Genomic DNA, 15,426 nt, shown 5'->3' with positions numbered 1-15,426 from the left:
GAAAGCTGTGCAGTGCGTACATCATACGTACATTTATCTATTCAGGAACAATGTTCACAATACATATTTATTGTGTAAGCATCTGGAAGAGCTAGGCTGAAACCTGGTGTTAAATAAAAAAAAGAGAAGAGTTTGGAGCTAATAAGGCTTTTCTATTTGCTCTGTACTGTAGCTTGGGAAAATATGTGGAAATGGTTACAGCTCATTATGACCTATGTCACACTGGATAGAAGATGTGACGTGTGACGTGACATACAGCTATTGTATAGCTGTATATTGTATATAAGTATGGTGACCCCTATTCGTTCTCTGCATTTAACCCATCCAAAGTGCGCACACACACACCACTTCAGTGACTTGCTCAAGAGCACCTCAGTCATGGTACGGCCGGCCCGAGACTCGAACCCACAACCTTAGGGTTGGGAGTCAAACTCTCTAACCATTAGGCCACGACTTCCCATTCAAAATATTTACACCCATTCAAAATATTTAGTGTAAATAAATAATGCAGTAAATATTTAGGGAACATTATAGATTTAAATGGAACTTGATTTCCCTTACCCAAAAAACACAGCATACCACATGAATGGTATAGTTTCTTTATTTTTAACTTAAGTACCCCCACAGAGGCACCTTATTCTCCACACAATTGGTACACATGGATTTGGAGATCTTTTCCTTTCTGTTCTACACAGACCACCTTTCTGTGGTTCGCGATTTTGGGGCCGATTTGCTTCCTCCAGTTATCGGGGGAGGTGCAGCCAATTATTTGTCTAAATAATCCTCAAATATATGGTATCAATACGATTATTTTATTGATCCTGATGGAGTCGGAGCCTCCCCAATCTTGAATCTTAGATATCATACATGTTTACAATTCCTGATCGTGGAGGTTCTGACAGAATACCCACAATAGCCGATGAGACCGTGCAGCCCAGAAAGAGTCACCAACAAGATATTTTTGTGAAATTTCATGTCTGTAGAATCGCCAGCATAAAATCATTACTACAAATGGCATGTGTGTGGTCTCCCGGTCTGTTCGAATTGTTTACTGTGTGTGATTGGAGGATCGGTTAAAACTGCCCTTATGTCTGTGGTCTTCCACATTTTTAAATTAAGTAAAGATTTGGAAATCACCTAATGTGTAGCCAGCCTTAGTTAGTTGTTGCTAATTGACAGCACAATCAAGTCCTTCCATTTGTATTTGTAAATTGTATTTAGATAAGGCCTTTGGCTGGCAACTCCAGAAATCCACCTTCTTTCTTGCAAGCCCCTCCATGGTAGCTTTGGCCTTATGCTTGCTCTTCTGCTCTAATGACATTTTGCATTTTCTCAAGTTCTTCTCCAGAATTTTCCTGTACTTGGTTCCATCCATCTTCCCCTCAATCCTGACAATTTCCACAGTCCCTGCAGATTAACAGTACATTGTGCTTCTAGCTCTGTGCGTCACTGTTTGGATTGTGTTTTGATGATGGGATAGATGCTGGAATTCATATAAAAAATGGTTAGGCATTGGTTCCGTCTGACCATAAATCCTTTTGCAATGGTTTATTCAGAATCCATCAGGTGTCTTTGTGCAAACTTCAAACTGCACTGCATGTTGAACTGTAAAAAATATCTGTTTTCTTTCATACAGGCAAGATGTGTACAATACAATACCTCTCCTAGCCATACATTCCTATAGGTTTTTTCAAGTTTACTTAACCCTTTACTTCTTCGTTAAACCAAATGTTTTCTTTTTGTGGTGATTTACCTTAATACACTAATGTTTGCAGTCTGTGGGTGGTGTCAAGCAAAATGCTCCATTATGACAGGGTTGTTTTGGGAGGTCTTTTGAGGCAATTTTATTGCCTTTGTGTGGATTTGGGGACCACAAAAAACAGCTTTTTGGTTTTTACTGAAGCTGCAAAGTCTCCCTGTGCCTCGGGGGTTTCCTCCGGGTACTCCGGTTTCCTCCACCGGTCCAAAGACATGCATGGTAGGTTGATTGGCATCTCTGGAAAATTGTCCGTAGTGTGTGAGTGTGTGAGTGAATGAGTATGTGTGTGTGCCCTGCGTTGGGTTGGCACTCCGTCCAGGGTGCATCCTGCCTTGATGCCCGATGACGCCTGATATAGGCACAGGCTCCCTGTGACCCGAGGTAGTTCAGATAAGTGGTAGAAAATGAGTGAGTGAGTGAGTGAGTGAAGCCGCAAAGTCAAGTGACTGTGATTACACACCGGCACTGAGAAAGGTCAAGGTGAACTTGAAGTCAGTTGATGAACCTGACATAATATTATAGAAAAGGGCTGTAGAACCCGACAAGTAGAAGGCGAGAGGATTTTCAGCAGACTTTCTAAAGCTCAAAACTCACCCCCCCCCCAAAAAAAACAAAACAAAACATAATAATAATAATAATAATAATAATAATAATAATAATAATAATAATAATAATAATAATAATAATAATAATAATAATAATGGAAATACAACAGGCCAAGGTCCAAGGTCATGATCATACTCTTTGGCCAAGAACAAGATCATAGTCTTTGGACAAGGTCAAGATCATACTCTGTGCATGTGTGTATTTATATTACAAAATATTGTAGTTCATTTTTAAATAATTTGTTTAAATTTGTATACAGTTATAGAAATAGGAGGTAAATACAGAATATTTCTCACATAATGAGAAATGTTAGATACCCTTTCCTTTACTCAACTTTACTCAACGATACTCAACGTATCCTCAAATTATCGTCAAGATAACAGTCTATGACATTTATTTATTTATTTATTTATTTATTTATTTATCTATTCATTTATTTATCTAAATTCAATTGTGTATAACAAATACTTACATACTTAATACTAATACTTAAGTAATTAATGTAACTAAATTATAAAGAACATTTTTTTTGGCAGTAAAGTAACACAAATTAATTGAATGGACTCACTTTTACAAAATACAAGAAAGTGTAACAATGGCTTCTGTTTATTTCAATTATTACATGCTTTTCTACAAAATCGCTGGATATTAGATGCTGTTTTATCATTATTTTATTATTATTTCATATCTGGTGTTCCATCATTTAAACACAACAAAACAAATGGCCACGATAATATACCTTTTTTTTGTTGTGACACTGTCTCATAAGTTTTCCAAATGCTACAAAGTTCACATTAAAATGTTCACATTTAAGTTCACATCTATCTGTAAACCTACACGCAACAAATAAAAGAAAAAAGAATGAAAAAGGCTCTGTTATGCTGTCTGAGGCATTTTACTGGCATAGTTTGGCTCCACTTGTCCCCTTAGAGGGAAGAGTAACCACAAATCAATACAAAATTATCTTGACCGATCGTCCTTATCCTATGATGAAACATTTATAACCTGATGGAAGTGGTCTCTTCTAACATGACAACGTCCCTTCCACAGGACACAAGGGTTTACTGAAGTATGAAAATTATATAAATCACATACCAGTGACTTCACACTTACAGAATCTCAACCAGAACACCTATGAGACATTTTGGACCATGTGTTAGAAAACAATTTCCCATTATACCATCATCATCATCATCATCATCAATAGAGCAATTGAGGGAATATCTTTGGAAGAATGGTACTCATCCAGTACTGTTCCAATCTATACCATGGCTCATTGAAGCTGTTCTGGAAGCTTGTTATGACCAAACATCTTCCTTTTTTTACTTCCTTCTTTATTTCTACCCATTTTATCCCAGATTTCGCAAACTCATTATGATACATACAGAATTCTCCCACCTGTTTGGATTCCAACATGACTGGTTGATTTCTTGTCACTTCCTAATTATTTTGGTGGTTAATGAGACACACATTACCTTTTTTCTCCAGCTGCCTAAGTCTTAACAGATGGATGAGTTTGCTTGGTTGCATCTACTAAGACACTGTGGAGAAAGGAAATTGTTTAGATAATTGTTCAAGCTTAATTGTTACACAATTTGTTTCCTGCCAATATTTAACCAAGGAATGAGAGTATTGCCACAATGCTTTCTCATTCATCTTCAGGAAACATTTATTTTGGTAATAGTCCCAGTGGATCTGGAGAACACACACACATTCATATCTATGAGTAATTATTTTTGGCAGTCCACTGATTGGCATTTTTTTTGGAGATGGGATGTAACCAAAGATCCCCTGAAGGAACCCCGGAAAGATATAGTGACAACATGTGAAGCTCCACACAGACAGTAAGCAAATTTGGGATAGAACTTGGAGCTGTAAGGCATCAATTCTACCAAATGCACCACAATACCACCTCTACTTTTTAGGTTTTTATTTCTTAGAAAACCTAAACGGTTCACACATGGTATGCATTTAGAAATGCTGAATGCATTTAGATGTAATGGAAAAAAAACATCATAACACGATTACACTTTTTAGTGAATAGCAAATAGCTAAATTGTACGTAAATTGATTTGTAGAGAATGTACAGTATATTTTCTTGACAAGCAAAATAAAGCATATATAATGCTCAAAAATATTTTCGACACATGCAAACGATCTGTACATCACAAGGCTCTCGGATATCATTCAAACACCAGACAACAATAATCTGTAATGCCAAATGCATTGCCTCATGTTCCCTTCTCACTTGATTGATAGTTTGTCTAGCTCTCAGTGGTCGTCCTCTCAGGAGGGGTCAGAATCTAAGCCCGTTGGTCACAAAGCGGCCTAATTAAATGCAATTAAAGGGAGGTTTGGGGTACTGTGTCCTTGCACTTTATGGCGAGTGGAGCCGCCTCCACACTTCGCTGCTCTCAGGCCCTAAAGGAAAATAGCTAAGGTTAATGTCAGAAAGCTTTTGCATTCTGCTAACCAAGGCCAGACTTCATGTGATGTGCATCAAGTGCACTTCATTATCCAGGGGTCTTTGTGTTGATTTTGTGTCACTCCATTTTACAGTGAATTCAGCATCATTATAGAGTTTCTTTTTATAATATGCTACATTACAAAGGCATAACATGGATATTTACATGAAATTGACAATAGATGGATGAAATATTAGATACGGAGCTAAAATCAGATATCTGTGCCTAGCTTTTTTTTCTTTTGTTTTTTTTTCAAGTCTGTTCTAAAGTGCCTTACATTTTGTTAATATCCCTTTTGTGTACTTTGTACTATGATTGGGGAAACATGGTGCTTTAATGATTGGCACTTTAGCCTTGCATGTCTAGGGTTTGTGGTCCCATTACCATCCTCTGTGCACAGACTTGCATATTCTCCATTATGGGGTTTCCACATACTCTGTTGTCCTATCCCATACCAAATACATACATTGTAGGCTGATTGGCATCTTTAAATTGTCCATAGTGTGAGAGTGTGTGTGTGTTTGAGTCCTGTAATTGGTTGGCAGCCCGTCCATAGTGTCGGGCTTCGGCCCGAGCCCCCAGGGATAGCCTCCTGGTTTATAACTATGTAGGATAAGCGGTACAGAAAATAGATGGATAGACTATAACATGTTCTCAGTCTACTGACTTGTAGTTTCTTCACCAAAGGAATTTGGAGGAAAAGGAGTGATACTGAGAATAATCCATCTTCCACTCTCAATCATCACTGTAGATGATTTGTTACAGATATGTCAGCAAAACAGGCTGAGGAAATCAACCGTCTTAGTGGTGTTGCAGGCTGTGCGATCACCTGACATGGCTTGTCAGTGAGAGGCTGCATTAATCTGCAGTCAGGGCTCGGAGGAAATCAACCCTCACTTCATCTCCTTTTCATTTTATACTGTGTACTTTTCTTACTTTACAGTTGAAGGGAGCCGTTGATTATTTCCACAAAAATTCAAAATAATTTACTTTTAAGTTATTTGATGTAAGCTTTGATGCAAAAATTAAAATTGATGTCTTTTTATATTTGAAAAACAAAAGACCTTATCTCTGCTAGCACATTTAGACCAGCTGCCTTTGTACAGGATAATAAAACACCTTGGGGAAGAAGCATGACTTTCTTCTTTTACTTTTTTTTTTAAAATAGCAATATCGCATGTTTTGTGCATATATACTATTTTTGGCCAGTTACTGCATAAGGGATGAATTTGAAAACTGACTGAAATAAAGGGAATTGAAACCATTACTCTGCCTTGACATTGAGAAGAGGCTACTCACAAACGTATTTAAAATAAAACTTAAGAAATGCAATTTTCACTTCCTGGACAATCATATGATTTGAGGATATTGGATAATCTGTATCTCATCTTAAGCCATGGCAGTTCAATTAACAGTTATTTCCTCTCTGAAGATTAAACCTCAGTTTGGCGTACACAGTCGATATTAGTTGCTGTTGTTTGGTTGTTCCTATTTGTAATCATTTTACACTTTAATAGACAAATGTGAACCTACTTGGTCTCGTATACTCTAAATCCATCTATACAGTGGCAGACTTCAGCTTCTCATCATTAACAAACATAGAATTTGTGCTTGTTTTTTTTTTTGTGTCCATGTTGAATGAAAGTCTTTGTCACGTCACACTCCACAGTGGTGCTTAATAGACTACTAGGGGTATTATATTCCTAGAAAAGCTTCCTTGAAAAACAAAAACCTTTTTTTTCTCACAGATGTTTATATCTTTCAGGCGAATGGTGACATTAACTCATATCTGCTCTCTGCGATGCCCCAAGTGCTTGTTCATGAGTAACTAAAATTAAAAGGTGTTATCTTCAACCACTAAATTTCTGTATAAGGTTATGCCAACAGAGATAAAGACATCTCACACTGAAAGTCAACAGTGTCCTGACTCATTTTATATTTTATATTTAATAATTCACTTGTTTATTCTGAAAGAAAATGTCCGATAAGACAAATGACTTTCCACTGGCATAATGGAACACCAGAGTAATGTTAAAAATGGTTAACCTCATAATGCATAAAGCACAGATATATTATGAAATGTCAGTTGAATCTAAGCAGAACATTTCCATATTTGTACATTTGTTGAAGGTTGAAGCTTATGGTGTGTTTCGAGGAGAGAAATAATCACTGTGTGACCAGAAAGGGGTCAAGAGAAATCCTCCCACTGCTGGCTTACACTCACATATACAAATAGAGTTTGAACAGTAATAGGTTGCAACACCAGCACTCAGATGACAGAAAGGATCAAAAGTAAAGCACATTTTAATGTAACAGCTCTCAATCACAGATATGATTTATCAGAAGTGAACTGCGTGTATCATGATTACGGTGCTTCACATTTTACACAGTTACACACTTTTTTTTTAACATCGATATTGTAAATAAATATTTGACATTCTGAATGTTACCAGTAGTTTATGTTTATACACACATAGTTTTAGAAGATTATATTAAAACAATTTGAAGTTTATATGAAGGTTATTTTAAGAAACAACTGCAATTCTCTTCACTGGCACTAGAGGGCTCTAAGAAATACAATCTGCTTCTTTAATATTTTTAGCGCGTAGTAATTATTGTTATTCATATTAAAGCATATTATATACACTTTTATAGCCTTCACTTTATTATGTATTAAATTCACCCTTTAAAACACAATACATCCATGCTTTAGACCAGTCTTAGGTGCTTTTTACACTTCCTGTGATCACTTTACTTGACTTCCTCAAAAAGTGCAAAAAGTATGTGTTCTTCATGTACAGGGTCCCCAGGACAGCTATCACATCACCAGTTTTCATCCAAACCATGCCCTGTTTTCATCCAAACCATGCCCTGTGAACACCCCCCCTCAGTTTCACATGTTCTCTCTCTGTCTGTATCAGTTTCCTCTGGGATCTTTGGTTTCCTCTCACATTACAAAAACATTCAGGCTATGCTTTGGCCCCTTTTTATTGCACCTAGGTGACAAGTGGAAATTTTATGAGCAGAAAACACAACGCCATTTCCATTAAGGGAACATGGTGACTCAATGTTTGCAATGCATTGTGGGATTTTTTTTTAAGATAGTAAATGTTCCAGTGCACTGGAAGTATTTTGCATTTGAAAATCCTGACTATTGCTGACTATGGGCTGATTAAGTCGCACCCTGTGTTTTGGACACTGTGCTTCTGGTGAAATGTAGTGGTAGTGTTCCTTATGAAAGCATTTATTTTGAGAAATGGTTGTGGTGTTTGTAATGTGAACATGTGTGAAAAAAAAAATGCATAAAATGTGATTTTCTTTGTGCACAGTGCTTAGTAGCAATTGTAAAAAGTGTGAAGTTGTGTACCTTGTGCCTCCATCAGTCATTGCAGCATAACAGGCTCTGCTGCCAGAGACCTCCCAGTCTGTTGTGTGCTAAATTTTACGGTTCTAAATAGGTGTTACACAATGCCAGGCTATTTTGTCCATCAACTACGCTTGTTATCTGTTTCTTCCTTACTGATCGTGAACATTTTTACATGCACAACATGCACTCGAAATCCATGAAATGTTTGCAGTTTTATTGAATATCTATTACTAGCCTAATATTTTGGCCTTACATTGGTAAGACACATTCTTGAAAAATGTACTTTTTTTTGTGAATGATTCCCTTAACACTTATATCAGGAGATTAATAGTATGAAGTTTGATTTTTGTTGTTTGTTGATTTTTTAAAATAAACGATCATTTTCCTTCTGTCCTAGCTGAATTTCATGTATGAATTCTTATTCTTTATCTTGGTATATATGTGAATACATGTCATCATCATACTGTTGAAGCTTTTATAGTCTAAAGGAATTATTCTTCATCTTATTCTTACTATTCTTACGGTAGGTCTGTTATAGTCTTTATTTTCTTACTTATTTTGGCCTGCTTACTTAGCTAAAAGTGTATCACGTGTAAGATTTTAATCTCGGAGGTAAATTTGTTTTTAAATACACAGTCGGCGTGTGACACCAACCAGAGTATTAAAAATGCTCGGTTTGCTTTTACTCTTGTGTGAACCGTGTGTTTGTGTGTTTGAGTGTGTGTGTGTGAGAGTGTGTGTATGTGTGTGTGTGTAGGCAAGTGGGTGTCGCTGTGCGCTCACTCGAGCGCTACACAATGATCACACACAAGACAAGGAAGCCGTAGGACACAGCAGCGGTTCAGCGGAAGCGCAATCTCTGAAAGTCCCGTTTGCGCTCGCTTCGTTTCAGAGGCTCGGTGTTTCCGGGTGTTTCAGAGGCTCGTGCCACACAAAGCTCTTAGTGGATAATAATGTGTCAGTGTTTAATCTGCGTGCGCGCGCTGCGGTCTGTTGAGCCGCTCCGGTCCCGTTGATCTATGGAGGGCGCGAGAACGGAGCCAAATCCGCTACCCGAGACCCCGCTGTGTGAGACATGGTGACAGATGAACATCGCGGGAAGGACCATGGCTGAACGGGCCAGCAAATTCGTGCTGATCGTCGTTGGCTCCGTGTTCTTCATGCTCATTCTGTACCAGTACGTAGCACCCGGTGCGATCAACTTCGGCACGCCGGCGCATGGCTACCTCCCCGAGGAGGACATGACCATCTTCCCCACGCCGGATCCGCACTATGTGAAAAAGTACTACTTTCCGGTGAAGGACTTGGAGCGCGTTGTGGACTTCGAGATCAAGGGCGAGGACGTGATCGTGTTCCTGCACATCCAGAAAACAGGCGGCACTACATTCGGGCGGCACCTGGTACAAAACGTGCGACTGGAGGTGCCATGTGACTGCAGGCCGGGCCAGAAAAAGTGCACTTGCTACCGACCGAACCGCAAGGAGACGTGGCTCTTCTCGCGCTTTTCTACCGGCTGGAGCTGCGGCTTGCACGCGGACTGGACCGAACTGACCAACTGCGTGCCTGGAGTCCTCAACAGGAAGGAAAGCAAGACAAAGAAACTGAGGTGAGTTTCTGCCTTCAGTGCATTTAAATCCCCTTCATCTGAGTTCATAAGCACACTTGGAAATGAGCCTGGATGTGACTATGCGCTTTGGTTCATGTCACTGATCCAGTTTAAAGTCCTGGAAGTAAAGCTGGAATGATGCTGCAGGAAAAGTGCTCATAGTGAATAGAAATATATTCTGGTTTCTATTTTACACACATACCTGTTGTTACTCAGTGTATTATACACCACACAGGGTGGTACTAAACTGTGTCTTTCCTGTACTGTACTGGGAAATGTGGAGGTAGTGTACAGTTAAAAAGATATATATATTTAAGTAAAATATTTAAAGGTACACTATATACATTTATACACTATGTAAAAGATCCCTGATGGAGGTTCAAAAAGTGTGTGCTTGAGGTTACCATCCCAGTGACAAGGGAAGGACAGTTCAGTAGCCTTTATTCTAAGAGTGCCGTATTTCTTATTGTGCCTGCGGATGGTTAATGTTCTGTCTTTGCTAGAATACGTTTGAAACAATTTCTAGAAAAGAGGTTGTATCTTTAAGCCAGACAAAAACCTTTTGTAAAGTAAAGAACCCTATGTTCAGCTAGATGTAAACCCCCCTCTCCTTTTTTTTTTTCTAAAAGAAATTGCACCACTGATTTCTAGAACTCTGCTTGGAGCTACTTTACTGTTTTAAGTTGTCATCTTCTGTGTCATTTCTCTGTGTTATGTATCCAAAACGAGTGAGGTGAAGAGTGCAGGAAAAAAAAAAATGTCTCTGGAATATGACAAAGCTCTGTGACTGGAAGTTTGCAGTTCTGACAGCATCATATAAATCCTGAACAAACAACAGGAAGGCGAGGTTAAAATTCCAGTAAGCATTCTTCAGTATGTTTCTCTTTCCTGGAAAAAAAAAGAAAATTCCAAAATTGCTTGTTGTAAGTAAGCCAGTTTGTAAAAATAACAGTTCACCTCCCAAAGTTGCCTTGGGGGACCCTGATAGTGGACAACACATGGAACAAAAAGAAGTACATTTGTAAATTAGGAACCTTGGTACACAATTTTGTTCCATCTCTCTCTCTCTCTCTCTCTCTCTCTCTCTCTCTCTCTCTCTCTCTCTCTCTCTCTCTCTCTCTCTCTCTCTCTCTCTCTCTCTCTCTCTCTCTCTCTCTCTCTCTCTCTCTCTCTCTCTCTCTCTCTCTCTATAGAGATAGATTATTTTACACAGGTACTTCTTTTTGTTTCATGTGTTGTCCACTATCAGGGTCCCCCAAGGCAACTTTGGGAGGTGAACTGTTATTTTTCCTAACATTTGTAAACGGGAAACACTCTTTTATAGCCCTGAATATGGAACCATTTAAAAGGATTTCCAGAAAAACAAACTGAATATATTTATAGATTGCTACAAAAACTATCATAGTTTTGTTGAACTTTACATCCGGTTCCATAAAATGCTGATACAATAAAATTCTTATGTGGTTTCTGTAATGATTTAATAGTGTATCCTGTTGTGAGTAATTTCCGTGAAATGTCTAAATGCATAAAAAAAAAAGCGATTTCCTGTCATCAGCCTCTGGAATATGGCAATGCTCCAGGGGTACAATTTTACAGGAGGTACAATGGCATAATATGCATAAAAAAAAACCAACAACAGGAAGACGATGTTAAAATTCCAGACACCCGTCAGCTTGTTCGCAGGTGGGGAAAAAAAGGTGTTGATCACTTTATTGCTGAAGAAATGAGCCAAACTGTGTGTTTGTCAACAGAAGAACGTTATTCATTGCTCATTAACACCTCTGAGTGTTTGTTCTTGCATATGATGCGTGTCATGCTTCAAACAGCTGGAGTGATTGGTTAGGGAAATGAGGCAAAAACCTGCATTCCTCAGCTTCATTGGGATGTTTTGGGGGGGAAGAAAGAAGGAAGGAAAGGGGAACTTGCAGTGGTGAAGACAAAGCAGACATAATGTCGAGCGTTATGTTCAATCACAAGGGTGAACAGGGTCAAAAACCAGATGAAGTGTTTGTAAAGTGTACACCGCTGGTTGAATTCATCAGTTGTAAAGAAAAAACATAATCTGTGCTACATCACAAATTTGAGTAAGAATGAAGCTAAGGTCAGAAGTGCACCTATCATGGCCTCCAGATGCAATTTGTGTATTGTGCAGCTAGCGGTTTGTGTACGGCCTAGAAACAGACATTTCCCAGGGTTTGTTATGAAGAGAAAAAACAGTGTTTTTTTTTTTTTAATATAGCACAAACAGCAGCGAGTTTATATCTTTTTCAAAAATTTCCAGTTAAAGATCACATTTTTAATAAAAGTGCTTTAGTGGTAGGCTTATTAATGGTCTTTTGGTTCCTGGTGTGAGTGAGTGTTGGATTAATCTCCTGCTCTTTAATGGGTTTTATGGGAGCTGCAGAAGCTCATTATGATCATCATGGTGTGTGCAGTAAGGATTACGGGCATGTCCCGGGGGTAATGTTGCAGTAATATACATTACATTACATTACATTACACACACACACACACACACACAGAGTGTGGCTTTAGAAGATTGAGGGCTGTTGTTGAAGATTAGCATCTCACAATAAGGTGGACCACAGCGGCAGATAAATGGCATTGGTGTTGGAGGCTCTGAATTTCGAGTTATTAAGCTGCAGTGTGGATTTATATACCGTATAGATGTTCTAATATCAGATGAAAAACTGATTTCTCCAAACTTTTGCTGTTATTGTCAATTTCCCCTGATTTAACTTAATAACCCTGGCTGCAATTTTGTGTCATCTTCAAGTAAATGTCACTGGTGGAACATTATTTATCAAAATTTTCTCAGTATGCATCTATTGTTTTTTTTTTCTTTTGTTAGATGAAATGCAAGCATTCACGAGACTGAATTCATTCATGAACTGTATCTGAAAGTGTAGCTTTTCTCTCTAAAGTTTTCACTCTTTTCACTCATCAACCATGTAACCAGGGAAGAACCTTGGCATCCTTTCCTCATAATGGTCTAATTGTGGTTCTTAAGGCCCCTAACCACATGAATCCTAACATCAGGCCTCCTGTCTGACTGTTTGCTGTGATTTTACTAGGTAAGTCACTTATTATCACTTCGAAGCAGCTTTTATTGCCCCCATTAAACGCATAGCCGTCGAGTTCTCTAACACTAACACGTAGCCAATAGCAGCAGGTTTTGGGCAACATCTGTGTGCTAGGCTAAACAGCTGCTTGACTAAATAATTACACAGCAAATAGCACAATTCTTCTACTTTACTGCCTTATGTGTGTTCTGGGTGGGTAAAATGCAACAAGGCTTTTCCCATGTATCTGGTTTCTGAAAAAGATGTGTTTGTTTGTCAGACATCTGGGTTTTTCTGCAGTGGAACTGATTTAGACATTGGAGCTCTTGAGCTGATTTGACCTTTAAATGCCTTCAGGAAAATGTCTAAAAGGAAGTCCTTATTATTGAAAACGAAGCCAGAGAGTTGAATAAAGATCCTTAAAAAGTCCAAAATGTACCATCAGCACGGGTGAATTGTTGGTTTACATCCAAATCTAAATTGAGTGTTTCTACTTTAGTCTATTAGCCGAAAAAAATCTGCATCGATGTTCTGTTCTCTAGCTTTAGCTCTCCCTGATAGCTGTCTCTGAGATGGCGAGCCTACGTGCAGTACTCGAGTATCTTCCTGCAAGCTGAACCCACACAAGCAACTCTGTTTTGAGAAGCCTGTTTTTATAAAGTGAGGAATATTGATTTTAGAATAATCTTCCCACTTAATATATTAGAAATGTCGAGAAAAGAACATACAGCAACAACAGAAAAAGGAGTTAGTTTTACATTTACCACCTTTCTGTCATATGATATCGTACGTTCCCTGAGTCATTTCACACTATAATATGGTGCCAATATGTTGCCAATATAGATTAATTTATCTAAGGACTCCAGAATCTGACCTGGTAAAAGCAGCACTGACACAAGACAGACGATTGGAAGTCTTAATAAATTAAAAGGATACCCATTACCACCAAATTTGCCAGTGTGTTGTAAAGGGCAGATCAATGTATCTCCAACATTGTCCAAATATTATAGGATTATCAAAAAAGATATCGGAGCCACCAAAATAGACAAAAATTGAGTTGCAACAGACAGATCTATCTAACTCTGTCTCTATTTGGCAAGATATAAAATATTTATGGCAAGGAGAAGCTTAGCAGTTACTGTATATACAGTCATTCCCTCACCAGCCTTTTTTTTTTTATTTTTATTTTATTTTTTAAAGAAGTCAGATGTTGTGAAGAAACCAGAAAACCCTCTGTCTCAAAGAAACTCATAATGGAAAACAAAAAAAGAACAGCTTTACCTCTGAAGGATACAAAGCACCGTGATGACTCTTTCCAAAACGATAGATAAACGTCTCATAACAGAACGATTCGCCGTGTCAACAACGCTGAGCATCCGCCATGCAAGTCGCATACAAGTTGTTTGTATAGAAATGATAATTTATTAAAATCTGCACAGTCACCGGAGCTACTGCCAGAGTTTATGTGCAGAATAATACACAATGGATTTTGCTGTAATATGAAAAATAATCCACACTGGGGTGGTGTGATATTACCAGATTCACTGTGGATTATTTACTTATGTGCTATTCTACTGAAAGCGTTGCGATTTGCCAGCGATTACATTTTTTAAAAATGTATTAATTAAGCGATATTGCAGAAGCAAGAGTTATGTTTTATACAACAGTTAACGGTCAATAAACAGGAAATAAATATCATGAATCTGGAATTTCAGACACAATATAGCTGTTTGTTTTAATGAACGAATGAAATGGGGCATGGAAGCGTTTATTATTGCCACATATACATTGGAACACAGTGGATTTCTTTTCTTTGCACATCCCAACTGAGGAGTTTGGGGTCAGAGAGCAGGGGCAGCTATGATACAGCGCTCCTGGAGCATGGAGGGTCAAGGGCCTTGCTCAAGGGCCCAAAATTGGCAGCTTGGCAGTGTTGGGACTTGAAACCAGATCTTCTAATCAACAACCCAGAGCCTTAACCACTTGAGCCACCACTGCCATGTTTTTGCTCTGTAAGTGGGAATAAATGTAGAAGAAGTTACAGTCACTTTATAGCCTGTTGGCTAGCTTGCGAGCTACCTTATATTTATTTGTACGGTCACAATAAAGGTGCTTCAGGTAAAATTCACACGCGTTCATTCACATCAAAATCCAACATTCTGTTTTGAGAAATGTTTTGTCCATTGATGATGTCACTAACACTACTGTAGAAAGACAGGAAGTGTAATTTTATGTGATGAACACAGATGTACGATATTATACACAGATTGAAATTACTTTGTGCCTTTACGCTAAATATTAACCCTCTTGGTACGCTGCTCGACCGGTCAAATTATTGGACTGGCACAAACTCTACTATCATGAACAATACATCACATGTTTTAATGCTTTATGGTTACATTTAAAGTAATAGAGTTTTCACAAGACGAGTTAGTTCCTGTTACTACTTACTTTATAGAAGCTGTAAAAAAAAAAAAAAAACAGTTGTTCCTTCAGCTTTTCCTTTTTGTCTCTGTTAAAGTTAATGAGGCACATAAATGCAGCATGTCATGTAACAGAGA

The 15,426-nt window shown here is 38.2% G+C and overlaps 1 protein-coding gene across 1 annotated transcript in view; it reads left to right on the top strand.

The window, feature by feature from the left end:
• Positions 1 to 8,938: 8,938 nt before the first annotated feature.
• hs6st1b (heparan sulfate 6-O-sulfotransferase 1b) overlaps positions 8,939 to 15,426 on the top strand; it is a 69,480-nt gene continuing 62,992 nt past the window's right edge. Inside the window, exon 1 of the mRNA XM_060861355.1 lies at positions 8,939 to 9,803. Coding sequence (XP_060717338.1) covers positions 9,283 to 9,803 — 521 coding nt within the window. The 5' untranslated portion in view covers positions 8,939 to 9,282. The remainder of the gene's footprint in view (positions 9,804 to 15,426) is intronic.

The sequence above is a fragment of the Tachysurus vachellii genome, chromosome 25 (assembly GCF_030014155.1).
Source record: "Tachysurus vachellii isolate PV-2020 chromosome 25, HZAU_Pvac_v1, whole genome shotgun sequence".
Classification (NCBI taxonomy): Eukaryota; Metazoa; Chordata; class Actinopteri; order Siluriformes; family Bagridae; genus Tachysurus; species Tachysurus vachellii.
Note: the sequence above shows the minus strand (reverse complement) of the source record. Positions and strands in the feature narration are given on the sequence as shown.